This window comes from Nesoenas mayeri, assembly GCF_963082525.1.
Source record: "Nesoenas mayeri genome assembly, chromosome: 1".
Lineage (NCBI taxonomy): Eukaryota > Metazoa > Chordata > Aves > Columbiformes > Columbidae > Nesoenas > Nesoenas mayeri.
Window position 1 is genome coordinate 62,811,550 of NC_137541.1, and position 14,663 is coordinate 62,826,212.

At 36.8% G+C, this 14,663-nt stretch overlaps 2 protein-coding genes across 2 annotated transcripts in view; both read right to left on the minus strand.

Moving 5' to 3' along the window:
• SYCP3 (synaptonemal complex protein 3) overlaps nucleotides 1-7,758 on the minus strand; it is a gene marked incomplete at its 3' end in the record, with an annotated part of 9,811 nt that extends 2,053 nt beyond the window's left edge. The window contains exons 1-6 of the mRNA XM_080344106.1: nucleotides 7,520-7,758; nucleotides 6,375-6,450; nucleotides 5,313-5,347; nucleotides 2,876-2,993; nucleotides 1,941-2,040; nucleotides 1,020-1,118 (exon numbers count right to left, since the gene is read on the minus strand). Of these exons, the coding sequence (XP_080200232.1) occupies nucleotides 1,020-1,118; nucleotides 1,941-2,040; nucleotides 2,876-2,993; nucleotides 5,313-5,347; nucleotides 6,375-6,450; nucleotides 7,520-7,649 (558 nt within the window). The 5' untranslated portion in view covers nucleotides 7,650-7,758. The remainder of the gene's footprint in view (nucleotides 1-1,019; nucleotides 1,119-1,940; nucleotides 2,041-2,875; nucleotides 2,994-5,312; nucleotides 5,348-6,374; nucleotides 6,451-7,519) is intronic.
• A 4,246-nt stretch (nucleotides 7,759-12,004) lies between these two features.
• GNPTAB (N-acetylglucosamine-1-phosphate transferase subunits alpha and beta) overlaps nucleotides 12,005-14,663 on the minus strand; it is a gene marked incomplete at its 5' end in the record, with an annotated part of 46,612 nt that continues 43,953 nt past the window's right edge. Inside the window, 2 exons of the mRNA XM_080354478.1 lie at nucleotides 12,005-12,563; nucleotides 13,714-13,804. Coding sequence (XP_080210604.1) covers nucleotides 12,486-12,563; nucleotides 13,714-13,804 — 169 coding nt within the window. The 3' untranslated portion in view covers nucleotides 12,005-12,485. The remainder of the gene's footprint in view (nucleotides 12,564-13,713; nucleotides 13,805-14,663) is intronic.

A 14,663-nucleotide genomic window follows, 5' to 3' on the forward strand; every position in this document is an offset into this window, starting at 1 on the left:
ATGATCATTTTTTGTTTGCTATTATGTTAGCTACTTTGTAAAAAAACCAAAACACACAAAATAAAGAAGCAACAACAACCCCCCCCCCCCACCAACCAAACAAAAAACAACAGCAACAACAAAACCATACACACAAGAAAACCCAAACCTACCATGGCTGATCTGTATGTATTGTGTTTAAAATACAATATGCTCCATAAGCATTGTCAAAAAAATAGTGTTTGTAAGGACTGCCAACAAATACAAAAATTATGCATAAAGCAACTGGAAAGATAAAGGGGACTGATCACATAACCATCCAGCTGGGCCTGTTTTCAGCATCAGTCATTACCTCCACCCCATTCTTCCTGTTGACATTTCACCTTGAATATCAGGTTAAAGAATGTTGCTTAGGAAGAGATGAAGAGATGAAGAGAGTTGCACCTGGGCAATTTTAAGGGAATTACAGTTGATTTTCTTTTAAGGGTCGCTTTCCTTACATGAAATAGCAATAGCTAGAAAGGTTAACGACAGGAAAGAAAAAATTGTACCATTCTCATTATGGGGGATGCATCTGCCAGAAATAATAAAAGCCAGTAAATTGCAGCCTAAGATGTATTTTTAATATATCTTCAAGTTTCACTTTTTAAAATACATACCAAAAATCTAAGGGAAGAATTAAGAAAAAATCCTGATGATTTAACTGACCTATGCATCCCCTAAACTAGTACAAAACTCCGTTCTGTGTAGAAACTATGTGGGTTGTGGTTAAATATTTGAAACAGGCAAGCCAGTCAGATCCCTGGGAGAACACATTTAACTAAATTGTTTATTAAACAGATGCAATGTGTATGCAGGTATAGTGAGAACAAGCCATGTTCATAACAAGGGAAAGATACTAAGTAAGGGAAAGATACTAACATTCATGCAAGGCTGTTTTTATCCTTAAATCTCTGTATTTCATAAAGGTTGTATTAATACAGCTTTCTTAAGGGATGAGATACACATCAGCTACCTTCTAAGAAGAAAATTTACTGTACCTTTAAGAATTGCTCATAGAGTTGCTTAATGGTTTTCAGTCTCTGACTTTGAACTATTCTTGCCTGTTGAAAAACTTTTTGTTGCTGACGAAACATATTCTGAAGCAGAAGCAAAAGAGAAAAAAAAAATCACATTAGTTAATCAAAAGCCCTTGGACAGTAACACTACTGTAATTTATTAAAATCAGAAATTCTGCCTTCACTGGATATCTGGGTTATGTAATGTAGATCTCTGCCTGGAGAGTTATCCTTGTTCTTATTAATGAAAGAATGACTGAAGACTGGATTAAGCCCTGAGTCACCTCCTGAAGTGCCTTCCCATCTGAATTGTCCCTATGAGATCCTATGAGGATTGCTTGTCAACGCAGTTCTCAAGGGTATGCCAGGGAAATGCGCTGCCTGGGGAAAAGCAAAACTTGCAAATGTGTTGGGAATACAAATACAGCATCATCATGGGATTACATTCCATTGTATCGCTCCTATCCCCTTTCCTCCTATCCCCTTATCAAATTCTCATACATATATTATATGCAAGCATATTTTTAAGCAATGCATGCTAAAATACAACTACTCTCTTACTCCTTTGTTCTCTGAACCCAAATACTATAGATGCACGGCACACATTTTTCTTCTCCTTAAATGGTCTCGGCTTTTCTCAAGCTGGCCTAGGGCATCACTTATTGCCATTTATAAACTTGCACTAAAGCTTAAAAATGCACCTCTTTTCACTTTAAAATATATCCCCAAACTTAAACATTTACAGTTTGAGAGCCACCAAACTTGAAGGAAATATTAAAATCGAGGCAAACAATAATATATTTGTTTAAACTCCATAAAGTGTTTTTACATTTCTCGAGTGTCTGAACAACAATATTTCCTCTCTGAAAATATGGTGAAACACATGGCATGCTGGAAACCCACCGCCAGTTTTTCTTCCTGCTCCTCTGCTTTCTGCACATCTACATCCCATTGCTGAAATAAAGTCAGGAACTGCTGGGAGAACTCGTGATTAAGCTTCTGCCTATAAATAGACACTAGCCGTAAGTATGACAAATGCTATGAAGAATTACAGGGGAAGTTAAGGTTCAACATGTACATGGGGCAGACTAAAAGGAGCTGGCATAGATTAAAAACCAGGTTATTTTGACATCAGGCCATAAATGAATACTGTATATTTTGAAAAACTGGACACACATACATACACGTGCATACTTTCAGAGTGAATGTGGATTTTTAACTCAGGGTAAAAGAAAAATACAGTGCCAGATTTTCTGAGATTCACTGTTTTTCTAAGCCAACTACAGATCTTGGCCTTAACACAAGGGGTTTAGAATGAAAACTGATTAGTGCATTTGTTAGTTCATTATGCTCTAGTTGCTCTATGTAAACTTAAATTTTGTCAATGCAAGTTTCAAATATAGATATATACATATATATATATATAACACCAAGACAGTTACAAGTATTGCTGACTTTCAGTTTTCAGATGTCTCATTTTTCGGTTTGCTTTACCTGTAGTATCAGTTGTAGTAATTAAATATGCCTTAAGAGGCAAGAGGAGTTTAAAAGACAAAAATAAAGGTAAAAGTCAAACCAGCTCTTTAAGGTACTTTTCTCGCAAAATGCCAAATTTTAAGCTTCTCAAATCGAAAGGGAAAGTACTAGGCTAAACTATTACTGTCAATTTAACCAAGTGGACACAATTGGAGGCAGCAGAAACAAGAGGACCTGAGCACATTATTAACTAGTAGATACACTACTTGCTATTTAACTGCAAGAAGATGGACCAACTATCCATGCTGTGACACAAAAAGGAATTTGATTTCACAGGTTTGAAAAACAAGGGTAAACGTTACCTTTGCTCTTGCTGTGTTTTCCAAACATGTTCAATCTTCTGGTTACTGGTTTTGAGTGAAGCTTTTGTATACATTTCTAATCTTTTCCTCTTAGCTAAGAGAGCCTTGTTAATGTCAGCTAAAAACCAAATATTTAGAAATTAAGCATACCAAGATACATTGTGCCTTTTATTAAAAATGCTGATGAGTTACGCTTTGGAGAAGCAAGTGAGGCATGTTCTAATGGAGAGAAGCTGATGTCATCTGGGCTCCTGGCTGCTGTGTTTAGAGTGTCCCTCAACCTGCTGTTGGCAGCGGTGTGAGTGCTGCTTCCCTAAACCCCCCATACACCCTCACCGACACCTGGCTGCTGGAGTCACAACTACTCACTGCCCAGCCCCACCAACTCCTCCAGCATCTGCTTCGAGTCCCATCTCTCTAAGGGACCAGACCAAACAGCACCTATCATGACATGACTCAGCTTGAGCTCCTTTCACACTGGGCAGGGTGGTGTCAGACTGGCTCCCAACAGACACACACGGTGAACTGAAACTGTGCAGCGGTTTGAACCCAGGGTGGCTGCAGTGCTGCCACGTATAAATTGTCTCCTTACACGCTGCTGTCAAGTGTTCCCCTACTGATTATTATGGTCCAGCATGCACGTCTAACATATCATCCATACAATGACCACACATACGTGCTTGAAGCGCTAGAAGCACTATCCAATCAGTTCACACTGTGTATCTTCAAACACTGTATTTGTACATCTCACCGTCTGGAAATTCTCCATTCAAAGGCAGAGCGAGCTGCCTTGCACAAACCTGACTGAGCACAGACAGCTCCCTCTTTTCTCTAGTATCTAATAATATTTAAGTCAAATCCTCATTAGTTTAGCTGCATGACTGCAGTGCCAGCTCAGAGTTTGCAGACCCTCAAGGAATTTAGTAATGCTGACACTTTTATTTTTCTAGAAAAAACACACATTTCAGAGTAATATTCAAATTACTTAGATTTGAGAAATAAAAGTAGTATGTGATTACTATCACTAAGAACATATTGAATGGATGACAAACTATTTTTCATACTTCAGAGAAACTTAGTACTTTTTAAGTTTTTAAGAAGTATTCAAGTTAATGTAAGTTAGTATGTTTGTTTCACTTTAATTTACATTTGGAGTTTAACAAACAAGTCACAGCTTAAGGTTAATACAGTAATTTATTTTCCTTCTCACGGTAGATTTCAGCAAACATCTGTCAAACCTCTCTAATTTGCTGAAGCATCTGCCCCTGCTAATGCCCAACCTATCATTTTTGAGCAGACAGCATCCTCTCTCTGATCCATTACTTTTCCTTCCTTCTGTCCTATTTTTGAGTCTTCAATCACAAGCAATCCTAGCTTTTTAATGCCAAAATCCTCCTCCTGTCTAGACTGCTACATCTACAACAGCATTCCAATACATACCTTAACAGCAAAAAGTCTTAATTCGTGAATTAGGGAATTCCTTCAACTCCTCTTCCACGTTAAGATTTACAAGCAAGTAGTAACTGTGTACAGCATTTTCTTATGTACACAATGCAAGTATTAACCACCTATTGAGTGTGTAATACTGGCAGTAAGATGGTTTCCCTTCCTTTCACGGCTTTTTGATGCTTTTTTGCACTGTGATGTCTATTATAAATTCTTTACAAGTGAAATGTGTTTTTTCTCTAAGCTGTCAGCTACCTGGAGTTTAGCGGGAAATTTATAAGTCAAGTCATCTGAGGGTCTGTTGATGACTGAACTAAATCCAAGCAGGTGACATGCATAAATCTGTCATCACTAGATGACTGGCCTTACTTACCCTCATTCTTTTGCTCTTCTAGAAACTGGTACTCTCCTTCCTGATTGTTGAAATTATCTTTTCAAGTTCTCTAGATTTCTGAAGGTGTGGAGTACATACTACCTCCTAGGTCATTCTGTATTCTAACTACAACCTACTTCCAAAATACCTTGTCTGGAATTAGAACTACTTGTTCTATTTAACATTTACATGCCCCTAATTTCTTACTCAAGTCTTGCAATCCCCAGTTTCTTCTATGTCATTGTAACAAAAAAATGGAGTCAGAAAAACAGCTAACTCACATTGTCCCTTTCTCACCTTTTATACCTCATCTTAAAATTGGAATTGGTAATCAAAAGCACTCATGCCTCTTTCTCTTTTTCCTTTTCAATTAGCTACACTAACACTTCCATCTCACTTTAAATGTGGTTATTCCCTTCTTTCCTCTTTGCTCTACTTAGATGTATTGTAACTTTTTTTTTCCTCAAAACTGGCTTTTTTCAGAAATGCTGAAGAATGCTAGAAAGACTGGTCATTTTACGTAAATCTTGAAAATTATTTTATGGTAAGGAATCACTGCCAATTCTGCAACTTAAACATGAATTGTTTTTTAATTTATTAGAATGTAAACGTACTTACCTCCAAATCTTTCCAGCATATTCTGTACTTCACCCCTACAAAATATCGTGAAAAAATTTTATTTGCCCATTTTCTGTCTTAAGAATAAGACCTGTTGTGTCTGCTTAAAACTAATCTTAGTCACATGTCTATTGCTTGTAAGCACTGAGAGCTGCTACTCTTCTACAAGATAAAAAATTATAATCCTTTTGTCCTCCTTTGAGAGGTCTCTTTTTTTAGGCTAATTTGCTGTTTTTAAAAAAAAGTTACTAGAATCTATTCACTTACTCCCCAGTAAAAAGGCAGTATTAGGCATTTAAAGGCCCCTGAGTGAAGGAGGACAGTAAACAAAATTGATCATTTCCTATACAAAAAGACAAGACAAAAGGTATTTGGAACATCAAGTGAAAACAAGTCCATTGCATACAGCATGACTGGCACAGTAAGTAAAATCCAAGACAAGTAATATCAGGGTTGTTTTTACAACAGTTTTAAGATGATAACATCAGTGGGTAAGGCAGTGGTACAATAGCTGACAAGTCCAAAATGGGACTTGGTGAATAAAGAAAATGTTTATCTTGGTCTTATATCATCTCCACAGGATATCACTTTCTTTTCTAAAGAGTAAAAAAAAAAAAAAGGATAAAAAAAACCCCCAGTTTCTTCAACAGCTATAAGCTTGTTAAAACAATGTCAATATACACTTTTTTATTACACTGCCCATAAATATTGAAATTCATAAGATTTATTTGTAAAAAGATTTTATTTTTTTCATGCAGTAGTTGGATCATTTAAAGTGCTGTTAACATCTTCAAACAGCTAAGATCAGAAGGGAAAAAAGGAATAAAATTATCGAAAATTTAGGATAAAATTTAAATCATCTCCTGAAAGAAAAAATAATTTTAGTGCAACTAATGTATTATCTGTCACCTGATTTTTGAATCAAATGCCAAAAACCAACCAACCAAACAAACAAAAAACCATAAAACCAACCCAAGCAAAACAAGCATGATCAATAACCGAACTCAGTATCTATTTCAGACTTGCTTATTTTGGGGGAAAAAAAAAATATCATAACCTTACCCCACATCATCTGGAACCACATGAGTTGTCGCCAAAGGTCTTTTCTTTCCATGCTTGTCCAGTACTGGTGTTTCACCTTAATACAAGTTTCAAAAAGATTTACAAAAAAATATATTTTGTGGGGGTCATTTGAGTTATTAAAAGTGTAATTACTTTTCTGTAATGCCACTTTTCTGAACATGTCTCATGGGTCTCATTTCCCATCTGTAACACATGCAGCTCCTAAAACTTTGAATCTGGAGTTGACAGATGATGAATTACTCTGCAATGCTGGATTTGAGCTGGCACTGCCTAGTGTTCCTCTAGACTAGTCTCAACCAGTTCTAGATGTGTCCGCTACTATACAATTACTCCCAACTCAAAACCATCTGAAAGGTAAAAATAATCTAAATATTGAGAAAGCCCAATCTGTAAGAATTTCATTTTACTGTAAAATAAGTACTAAAATTGTGTACTGTGATGTTTAAAAAAAATAAATTCATAAATATTTTTTTTATATTCTTAAAAAAAAAATCCTTTCTATTAACAAAGCGGGGGAGAGGGTTGAAAGACAAAAATCCAGAAATGGAGTTACATCAAACTTTACATCACACGATAAATGAGAACTACATTTTTAGGCAAAACCAACTTTTTCATGACATTCCCTCAAAACTAAACAAGAATCCCTTGGTTGACTTATTTTCTTTTTTCCTCAGCTTCTTCCTCCTTATTTTTTTCAGTTCAGATTCTTCTGAAGTACTCTTAACCCTGCCAGCAACTACCCTACCTGACTCAGCACTTCACACAAGCAAGCAGAGGAGTTCTGCTTTATCCTGATCTCACAATGTTAAATGCAGCCAGGTGACAGAAGGATATGGCATTAAATAAGGTTAAAAAAAATTGTGTAAAAAAAAAAATCCTACTCTTTTAAAGACTCCACCTCTAATTTTAAGACATTACAGTGTACAATACGCAGCTACTCTATTGTGTTGTCTTTTCTTACCAATCCAAATTATATGATAGGATAAGCCATCACAAACATTATGAACCATGCTTGCTCAGACACTTGTTGAAGCCAAAGTCTCATTTCTATCAATAGTCAGAAATACTACAAACTTCATGTTTAAAAAAATAAAATAAAATAAAATAAAAAAACACTTAAGCACCTTCTCTAATATCTTCCTCTGATCCACTCAGCTCTTTTCTTTCCTCCTGAAAGTCATAGGCAGGAATGGCTTGATCTTCCTGTGCTGTTTTACCAGCCTTTCCTCCATGCTTCCTTCCTGATGGTGCCATAATATTTTCTTCCTACTGAAATGGTGTATTTGTTACATAACTTTTCCCACAATACTTCAAGGTAAATATGTTTTCATGCTTACATTGACCTGTTATGGACACCCTTGTAACAGTCTCTCCCTGAAAGGATATTCAAGTAGTCAAACTGTTTCAGTTTTGAGGTAATCCACAGGATGAAGAATGGAGTAAAAACGTTATGAGGGCTAGTAGGAACATACTTGATTCTGCAGAAAAACAAGGTGTAAATTATGCACTTTCTTAAGGTGCCTGCCTGCTCAACTTCCATAATGTTTTTTATGTATTTTGTCATATCCGGTACTGCATTCCCAAAAAGCTATGCCAGTATTCTATTTTATAAAATATGGTGAAGATGAACCATAAAGAACAATCTAATTCTACAAGCCATCCCATGCTAGACACACAAATATACACACACATATATCATTTTAAAAAAATCCTGGTAATCTTTCACTTTCTGAATTAGCTTTATTTTTAGCTGTTATGCCTCTGCATTCTGTAATGCAACTAATGCAGTTTGTGTATTTTTTACAAATACACTGCTTTCCTAAAAAAACCAATATTAATTTACTTTAGTAATACTAACTTTTATGTATTCTGTGTATTTTTATAAATATTTAAGGAGTAAAATATCTACTTTGAAAGAGCATAGTTGTAATCATTAAACACATGAGTGACAAAATAAAATCATTTTTCCTTAGCGCTTTATCAATAGAAACAATAAACAAATACAACGGGAAATAGCAAGCTACTGAATCCTTCCTGAAATGTTTCTTCTCTTTGTCTGATGGCAAGAAGTATGAAGCATTTCAAGTAAAGCATCACAGAACATATACTTTTAAAAATCCTTCGAAAGATAACAGGATTATTTGGAAGATGGAAAGAATACAGAAAGAAAAATCAGCTGTAAATACCCTTATTTTCCAAACTGAGCAAGATGTGACTCAGCAATGGATAAACTTCTCATTCTAGACACAATTCAACACAGTTACCAGTATCAGTAAGTTTTCCAAAGCAAAGGCAAAAATAGACCTGAAAATTAAGCTCCCACACTGAAACTGAGATCTCCAGTAAAGATCTTTTGAATTTCCAAGACTAAGAAGTTCCCCCAGCATTAACAGCTGCCTCACACACCTCAGTTTCCCATTTCTGTTTTTTTGAATTAGTTGTCTGTAGGTATGAAAATATGTTCATTAACCACATATTACATGGCTACATACAATGTGATCACACTGATCTACTAACTGCTTTTTAATACCCAGTTCTTCCTGTGGTTGATGCTTCTCTACATAGTATGGTTTAGTATATATGTAGCATATATAATATATTTTTACAGCTTACAAGTTACTTTCAACAAACAAAAAAACCCCACAACCAACCAAACACAACACCTTTAAATTATTAATTGGAAAATCAAAAGCTCTTGCATTAAAATCGTCCTCAGATGAGAGGAAGTTTTCAAGACTCATTCTGCTTTTCAGCTACTGTAGTTGCTGAAAACCTGATTTAAGGAGGACAGTATTGGTATGGCATGTGGCCGTGCATCTCTCTGCTGCCAGACAAAGCGCTTCAACTTTAAACTGGAAGCATGAACAGGTATTTATTTACATGTATTTTTCTCACATAGAGGCACCTTCCTTTGCACTGAAAATCAGTGTACAAAGCAGAACTCTCCAGTTCTCTGGACCAGGGTTGTCAAACTGATTTTTACCAGAAGCCACTACTCTTACATTTATACAGTCCTAAAATTACATGCGGCCCTTTTGAGGGCAACTGTGAAGCTGATGTGGCCCCCCAGTTAAAATGAGTTTGACACCCCTGCCAAACAATCTTGCCACCTCCCACCACCATCCAGCCTTCACCCCTCCTGTGGAGATACCTGCTTCAGTCAGTTCGAGTATCTTCAGTCCACAAATGTGTATTTAACAAGGATTTTTCAGGGAAATTCACCTCCTTATTTTCACTCTGCCCAAAAAAGATGTGAAATAAACCAATATTTGTGCGAATCTCCTATGTGGGGCTTTTCACTGTGGGGGCCCACCTTCTTCTACCTCAGAGCACTGAGAGAGGCTTGAGCCTGCACCTCCCCACCGCGGTAACAGGTTTTGGGGAGAAGCCACGGGAGTGTCAAAGGCTGTGGGGGCACTGCGGTGTCCCAACCCAGTTCCTTACTCCCCGCCCGACCACCCTTCATCCCTCTGCCCTGCGATGGGCTCTTTTCCCCCCTCCCCACCTCACCCCCGCACAGCAGCGCCCGCCGCGGCAGCCGCCACCTCACACGGCGAGGACGCACCGGCGGCGCGGGGGAGACGGCTCCTTACACCCTCCCGCAGGCGGCAAGGGACACCGCTTCACCCAAAACCCCTCACCCCCACCGGCACCAGAGCCTCTTGCAGCGCTCAGTCTCCCTCGGGGGCCCCGGGGCGATAGGCTGACGGGGATGAGATGACACGGGGCCGCCTCAGCTGCTCCCAGCCCTCAGGAAAGGCGGGAAACCGGTCGGACAGCACTAAGGACCGGGGACGCATGCGCAGATCCGCAGATTTATTTTTTTAAGATAAATGGCTTTAATTTCTTATTCAAACAACAAAAGGAGGCAAAACATGTTATGGTGTATGAGACTAGGGCAGGGCTGTCCAACTCATTTCCAGCGGCGGCCACATCAGGCTCGCGGTTGCCTTCGAAGGGCCAAATGCAATTTTAGGACTATATAAATGTAGCTACTCCTACATTTATACAGTCCTTAAATTACAAGCAGCCACGAGGCTGATGTGGCCCCCGCTGAAAATAAGTTGGACAGCCCTGAGCTAGGGTATGATGCCGAGGGAGGATTTTTCCTTAAGTCAATGCAAACAGGCACTGTTCCTCCAGTCAAATTAATTTTACAAACGGCATGCTTTGTGTTTCAGATTTTTCTGCTGTTCTTACAGGATTTTCTGTCCTCAGTAAATGAGGTATTTTATCCTTTACCTATTAGGGTCTGCTCTTGGCAGGCAGAGTATCACAGTATCTCCCTCGGCATCACTTGGATGTGTTTCTTTGTTTCTTCCTCCTCCATCACTTTTAAACTATCTTTAAAAGCGAGAGAAGCTTGTGGGTCAAGATACTTTTCCAATTCCCTCCCTCATCCTGCTGGCCGGAGTGAGCGGTGAGTGCTTAGTTGCCACCACCATGCTGTACATATATCACCTTGCTTCCTTTCTTACAAGCTGTTTATTTATATGTAAGTTCAGCAGAAAAACTGTCTTAAAATGTCAACCAAGCTTTTCCAACTGTTTTGATTAGAAGGCCAAATATAATTTTGAAAGCCACATATCCTAGTCAAACTTCAATCTACCTAATGATAGTTTGAAGTGTAAGAAGCTATGAAAGCTTGCTTGTATTTCTTGAAATGTCTAATTTTCTGCTAATCTGAAGTAATGCAGATTTAAACTACTTATTTATATTCTACATTTCAGCATAATACATATCGCTAGCATGAAATATAACCTTAATAATTAAAAGTGCTTGCATTTTTACAATGCTCAAAAACTTGATTGTACTTTGAGAATACATTCATGCTACAGATTGATATGAAATTGTTACTGTTGGAAGTTCAAGGGAAAAATAAGAACTTTAAATGTAAGCATTCATAAGCATTAATGGCTGAATTATCAAAATGGGCAAGTTTTGGTTTACTTTAAAACAGAAACAAGAGACAAAACTTGTATCACATTTTAGTTCATTTCAAAGCAAACCAAGTATCTTACAATACATATGCACATACATTTTGTACATCATCTGATTGCAAAAATGAATGCTTTTTTGAATACTGCTAATATAATTAAATATAATTAACTGAAGATACACCACCAAAAATTTCTGCTTGAAAAATTGAGCATCCTTTCCCACATAAAACCGTAATATTCTGGTGTCTCAGCAAAATACAGGGCCAAACCCTGTTAAATTTAAAAACTCCAAAGCTTTATATGTCAGTAGAAAGAGTGAAACACTGCTCCCATACATTGCTAAATTAAAACAGTTTGTTATCCATTCAGATAGAGAGGCACTTTTGCTTTTATATTTACAATGCTTGTAAAATGATATACCTTGATCATTTTCATTTGATTACAACCCTCTCTTTGTAATCAAGTCAAGAAACACCACCATTGTATTCTTTGGAATATAATACACCTGATATAAAGTATTGTCCAAATAACTATTAGTTGTTCTTTTACTCTGTAGTTTTTTAGTAGCATACATTTCTTCCCAATCCCAATTAAATATTACAAATAGGGGGATGAATTGCTACTGTGATTTAAAGAATGTCAACATCAATAAATGGATACTAAATCTAAATGACAAGATACATAATTCTCAATTTTCCCATAGGGCTAAAAAAAGCAGCAATGACAGAAATTTGCAAAATGTTCTGGAATGCAAGATCAAGGACCTGTTAAGCTGATCCCAAACAACTTTGCATTCCAACATTTTATCTAGTTGGCAACATCTACTGCAATAAATGCAGCTACATTTCTTTAGGTAACCCTTTTTATAAAAAAGGATAACATGGCCATGAACTAACAGTTGTAAAGTAAGATCTGTTGAAAACTGCCTACGTACAGGTTTTCCACAATTATATTTCTCTTGTTTTGCATTGTCACAGCTCCAGCAGCTTGCATATCGTCAAGAGTACTGCGGAGATTCTAAGTGTAGATGCATGATTTTTTTTTTTCTTCATATCAGCATATTTAAATGTCAAACCATACAAGACACTTATGAGAGATATTAAATGCTTATCACATCTTGAGGTAGACTGATCTCTAAAATAAAGTTCTTCTACACTTTGATTCGTTCATGACCAACTTCCTTTTGGATCCTTCTCCTTGGAAAAATCTTCCGTTTAAGTGCAATTAGCTGAGGAGAGAAAAATAAAGTATTTGGTTCTCTGTTGGTCTAACGGTGCATAGCTGGTCAGGCTTTCATCCTAAGAACTACAAAATCTGTACCATCCACAATAATTAAGGCAACACTGTCCTTTTTTTCTTTTTCACTGCACAGGAAGAAAATTACTTACTCAAAGTCATTTGTTAGGTGTGCACATTTCCACTGGACTTCTCAATAACCAGAATATAAGCAGAAAGTGAAAAATACAGTATGCCTATATTCTGATTATTTTAAGGTTAATTTGTGTATTAAAATTAATTTATCACCAAGCTACATTCAACTTCTAAAAGATCAACACAAAGCTGGCATCTTATAGCAGTATTTATATACCTAGCTGTAGCGTTGAGTATCACTTCCAAAACCAAGTTACTAATGGAGGGCAAGTTTTTTAATATATACAAAAGGCTGAAAATCAAGGGAAAGATTCATGCAAAAGTTACAGGTGGGAAAAAATAATAATCAAAAGCCAACCTTTCAAGAATTACACCCTCTTCATCAGACCACGGAAAGGGTTACTTAAGGCCCCAACCTGCAAAGAATTACCCATATGATTTGTTCCATTGACTCCCTCTAAGGTTAGCAGGATTAATCATGTTCAAGAAAGCAATATTATGCTTGCAGAAATGAAGGGTTTTTTCCTTGGAGTTGGATTCAAAACTTTTCTAATTCAATAGGTGTCTTTGCAATTACTCAGGGATAAGATTTAGATAAGGCCTCTAAATACTTGAAAATTCTCTTCAGGACTAGAGCATTGCTATTACCTAAATTTTCTTCCTGTTAACTTACTTTGCACTTTTGCCAATATGTGTGTTAGTAGACTAAGAATTTTTTAAAAATTACTGATTTTGAGCATCCAAATTCAGCACACTGACGATGGACTTGTCAGCCACAAGGCACCTGAAAAGGAAATACCACTTTCCTTCCCCTTGTATGACTCTCTTTCCAAGGAATCTCAACATGACGACTTAAAAATTGAAGTAACTCAATCATAAGTTATGTAACATCTTCACTTCCTTTATGAAGGAAAAATCCTAGCTATTCTCCAAGCATCCATCTTATGTTATCCTGAAGATACAATCTATTAAGTGTTATAGATTTGATAAGAAGATTTTAATTTTACCTGTTCAGCAAAAAATGAGATGACTGTAAATACAATAAGTGTTACTAGCACACAATGGGTCCAGAATTTGAGCTTGTCTCTATATGCCCTCCTGAGAAAGAAGGAAAAAGAAAAACAGCTTCATATATTATAAATGCAAATATATACACTTTAAAAAGTTTCCATGGAAGAGTTTCCAGTACTAAAGGGTGGCTAAAGAGAGGATGGAGGCTCTTTTTTTCACTAAGAGCCACATGGAAAAGACAAGGGGCAACAGGTACAAGCTGGACTGAAAGAGGTTTCATCTTGATATAAGAAATTTTTTTTACAGAGAAAAAATGAGAAAAAAATAATAATTCACTGGAACAATGACCCCAGGGATGTGGTGGAGTCCCCACCACCAGAGATTTTTCAATACACAACTGGACCGGGTGATAGATAATCTCATCTAGGCTCCCTTTCTCACAAAATGTTGGACCAGATGATCTATCGAGGGCTCTTCCAACCTGGGCTGTTCTATGATTCTCTCAAACATTTTGATCAACATGGATTTCCACCAGCACTTCAGCATGCTCTAACCCACCCTGGTAGAAATCTCCTTTGGTTACAAACAAGTCAAAATAAAGTGTTCTTTTGAAGCTAACTACCCCAATTTCTGAAGTGATTATGTATAAATGGTAAGAGGTAAATAAACTTCAAAATTTCACATGGATCTTTTGTGATGATCATCCAGATGTCTGACAGATTAAAAAAAAATTCTTAGTGAGAAAACTAAGTTTATATTGCTGCTGTGCAACAGGAACTCCAAAAATATTGTTTTTTTCAGATTTAAAGCAAGCCAGAAGTCCTGACTTACTCTTTTTTTTGAAAAACAAAACAAATGAAAAAACACATGCATACAAAAAAAACACAACACCTCTTTTTTTTGAAGTAGGTTAGGGCCAATCAATGAAATGTTAATGCCATTATGA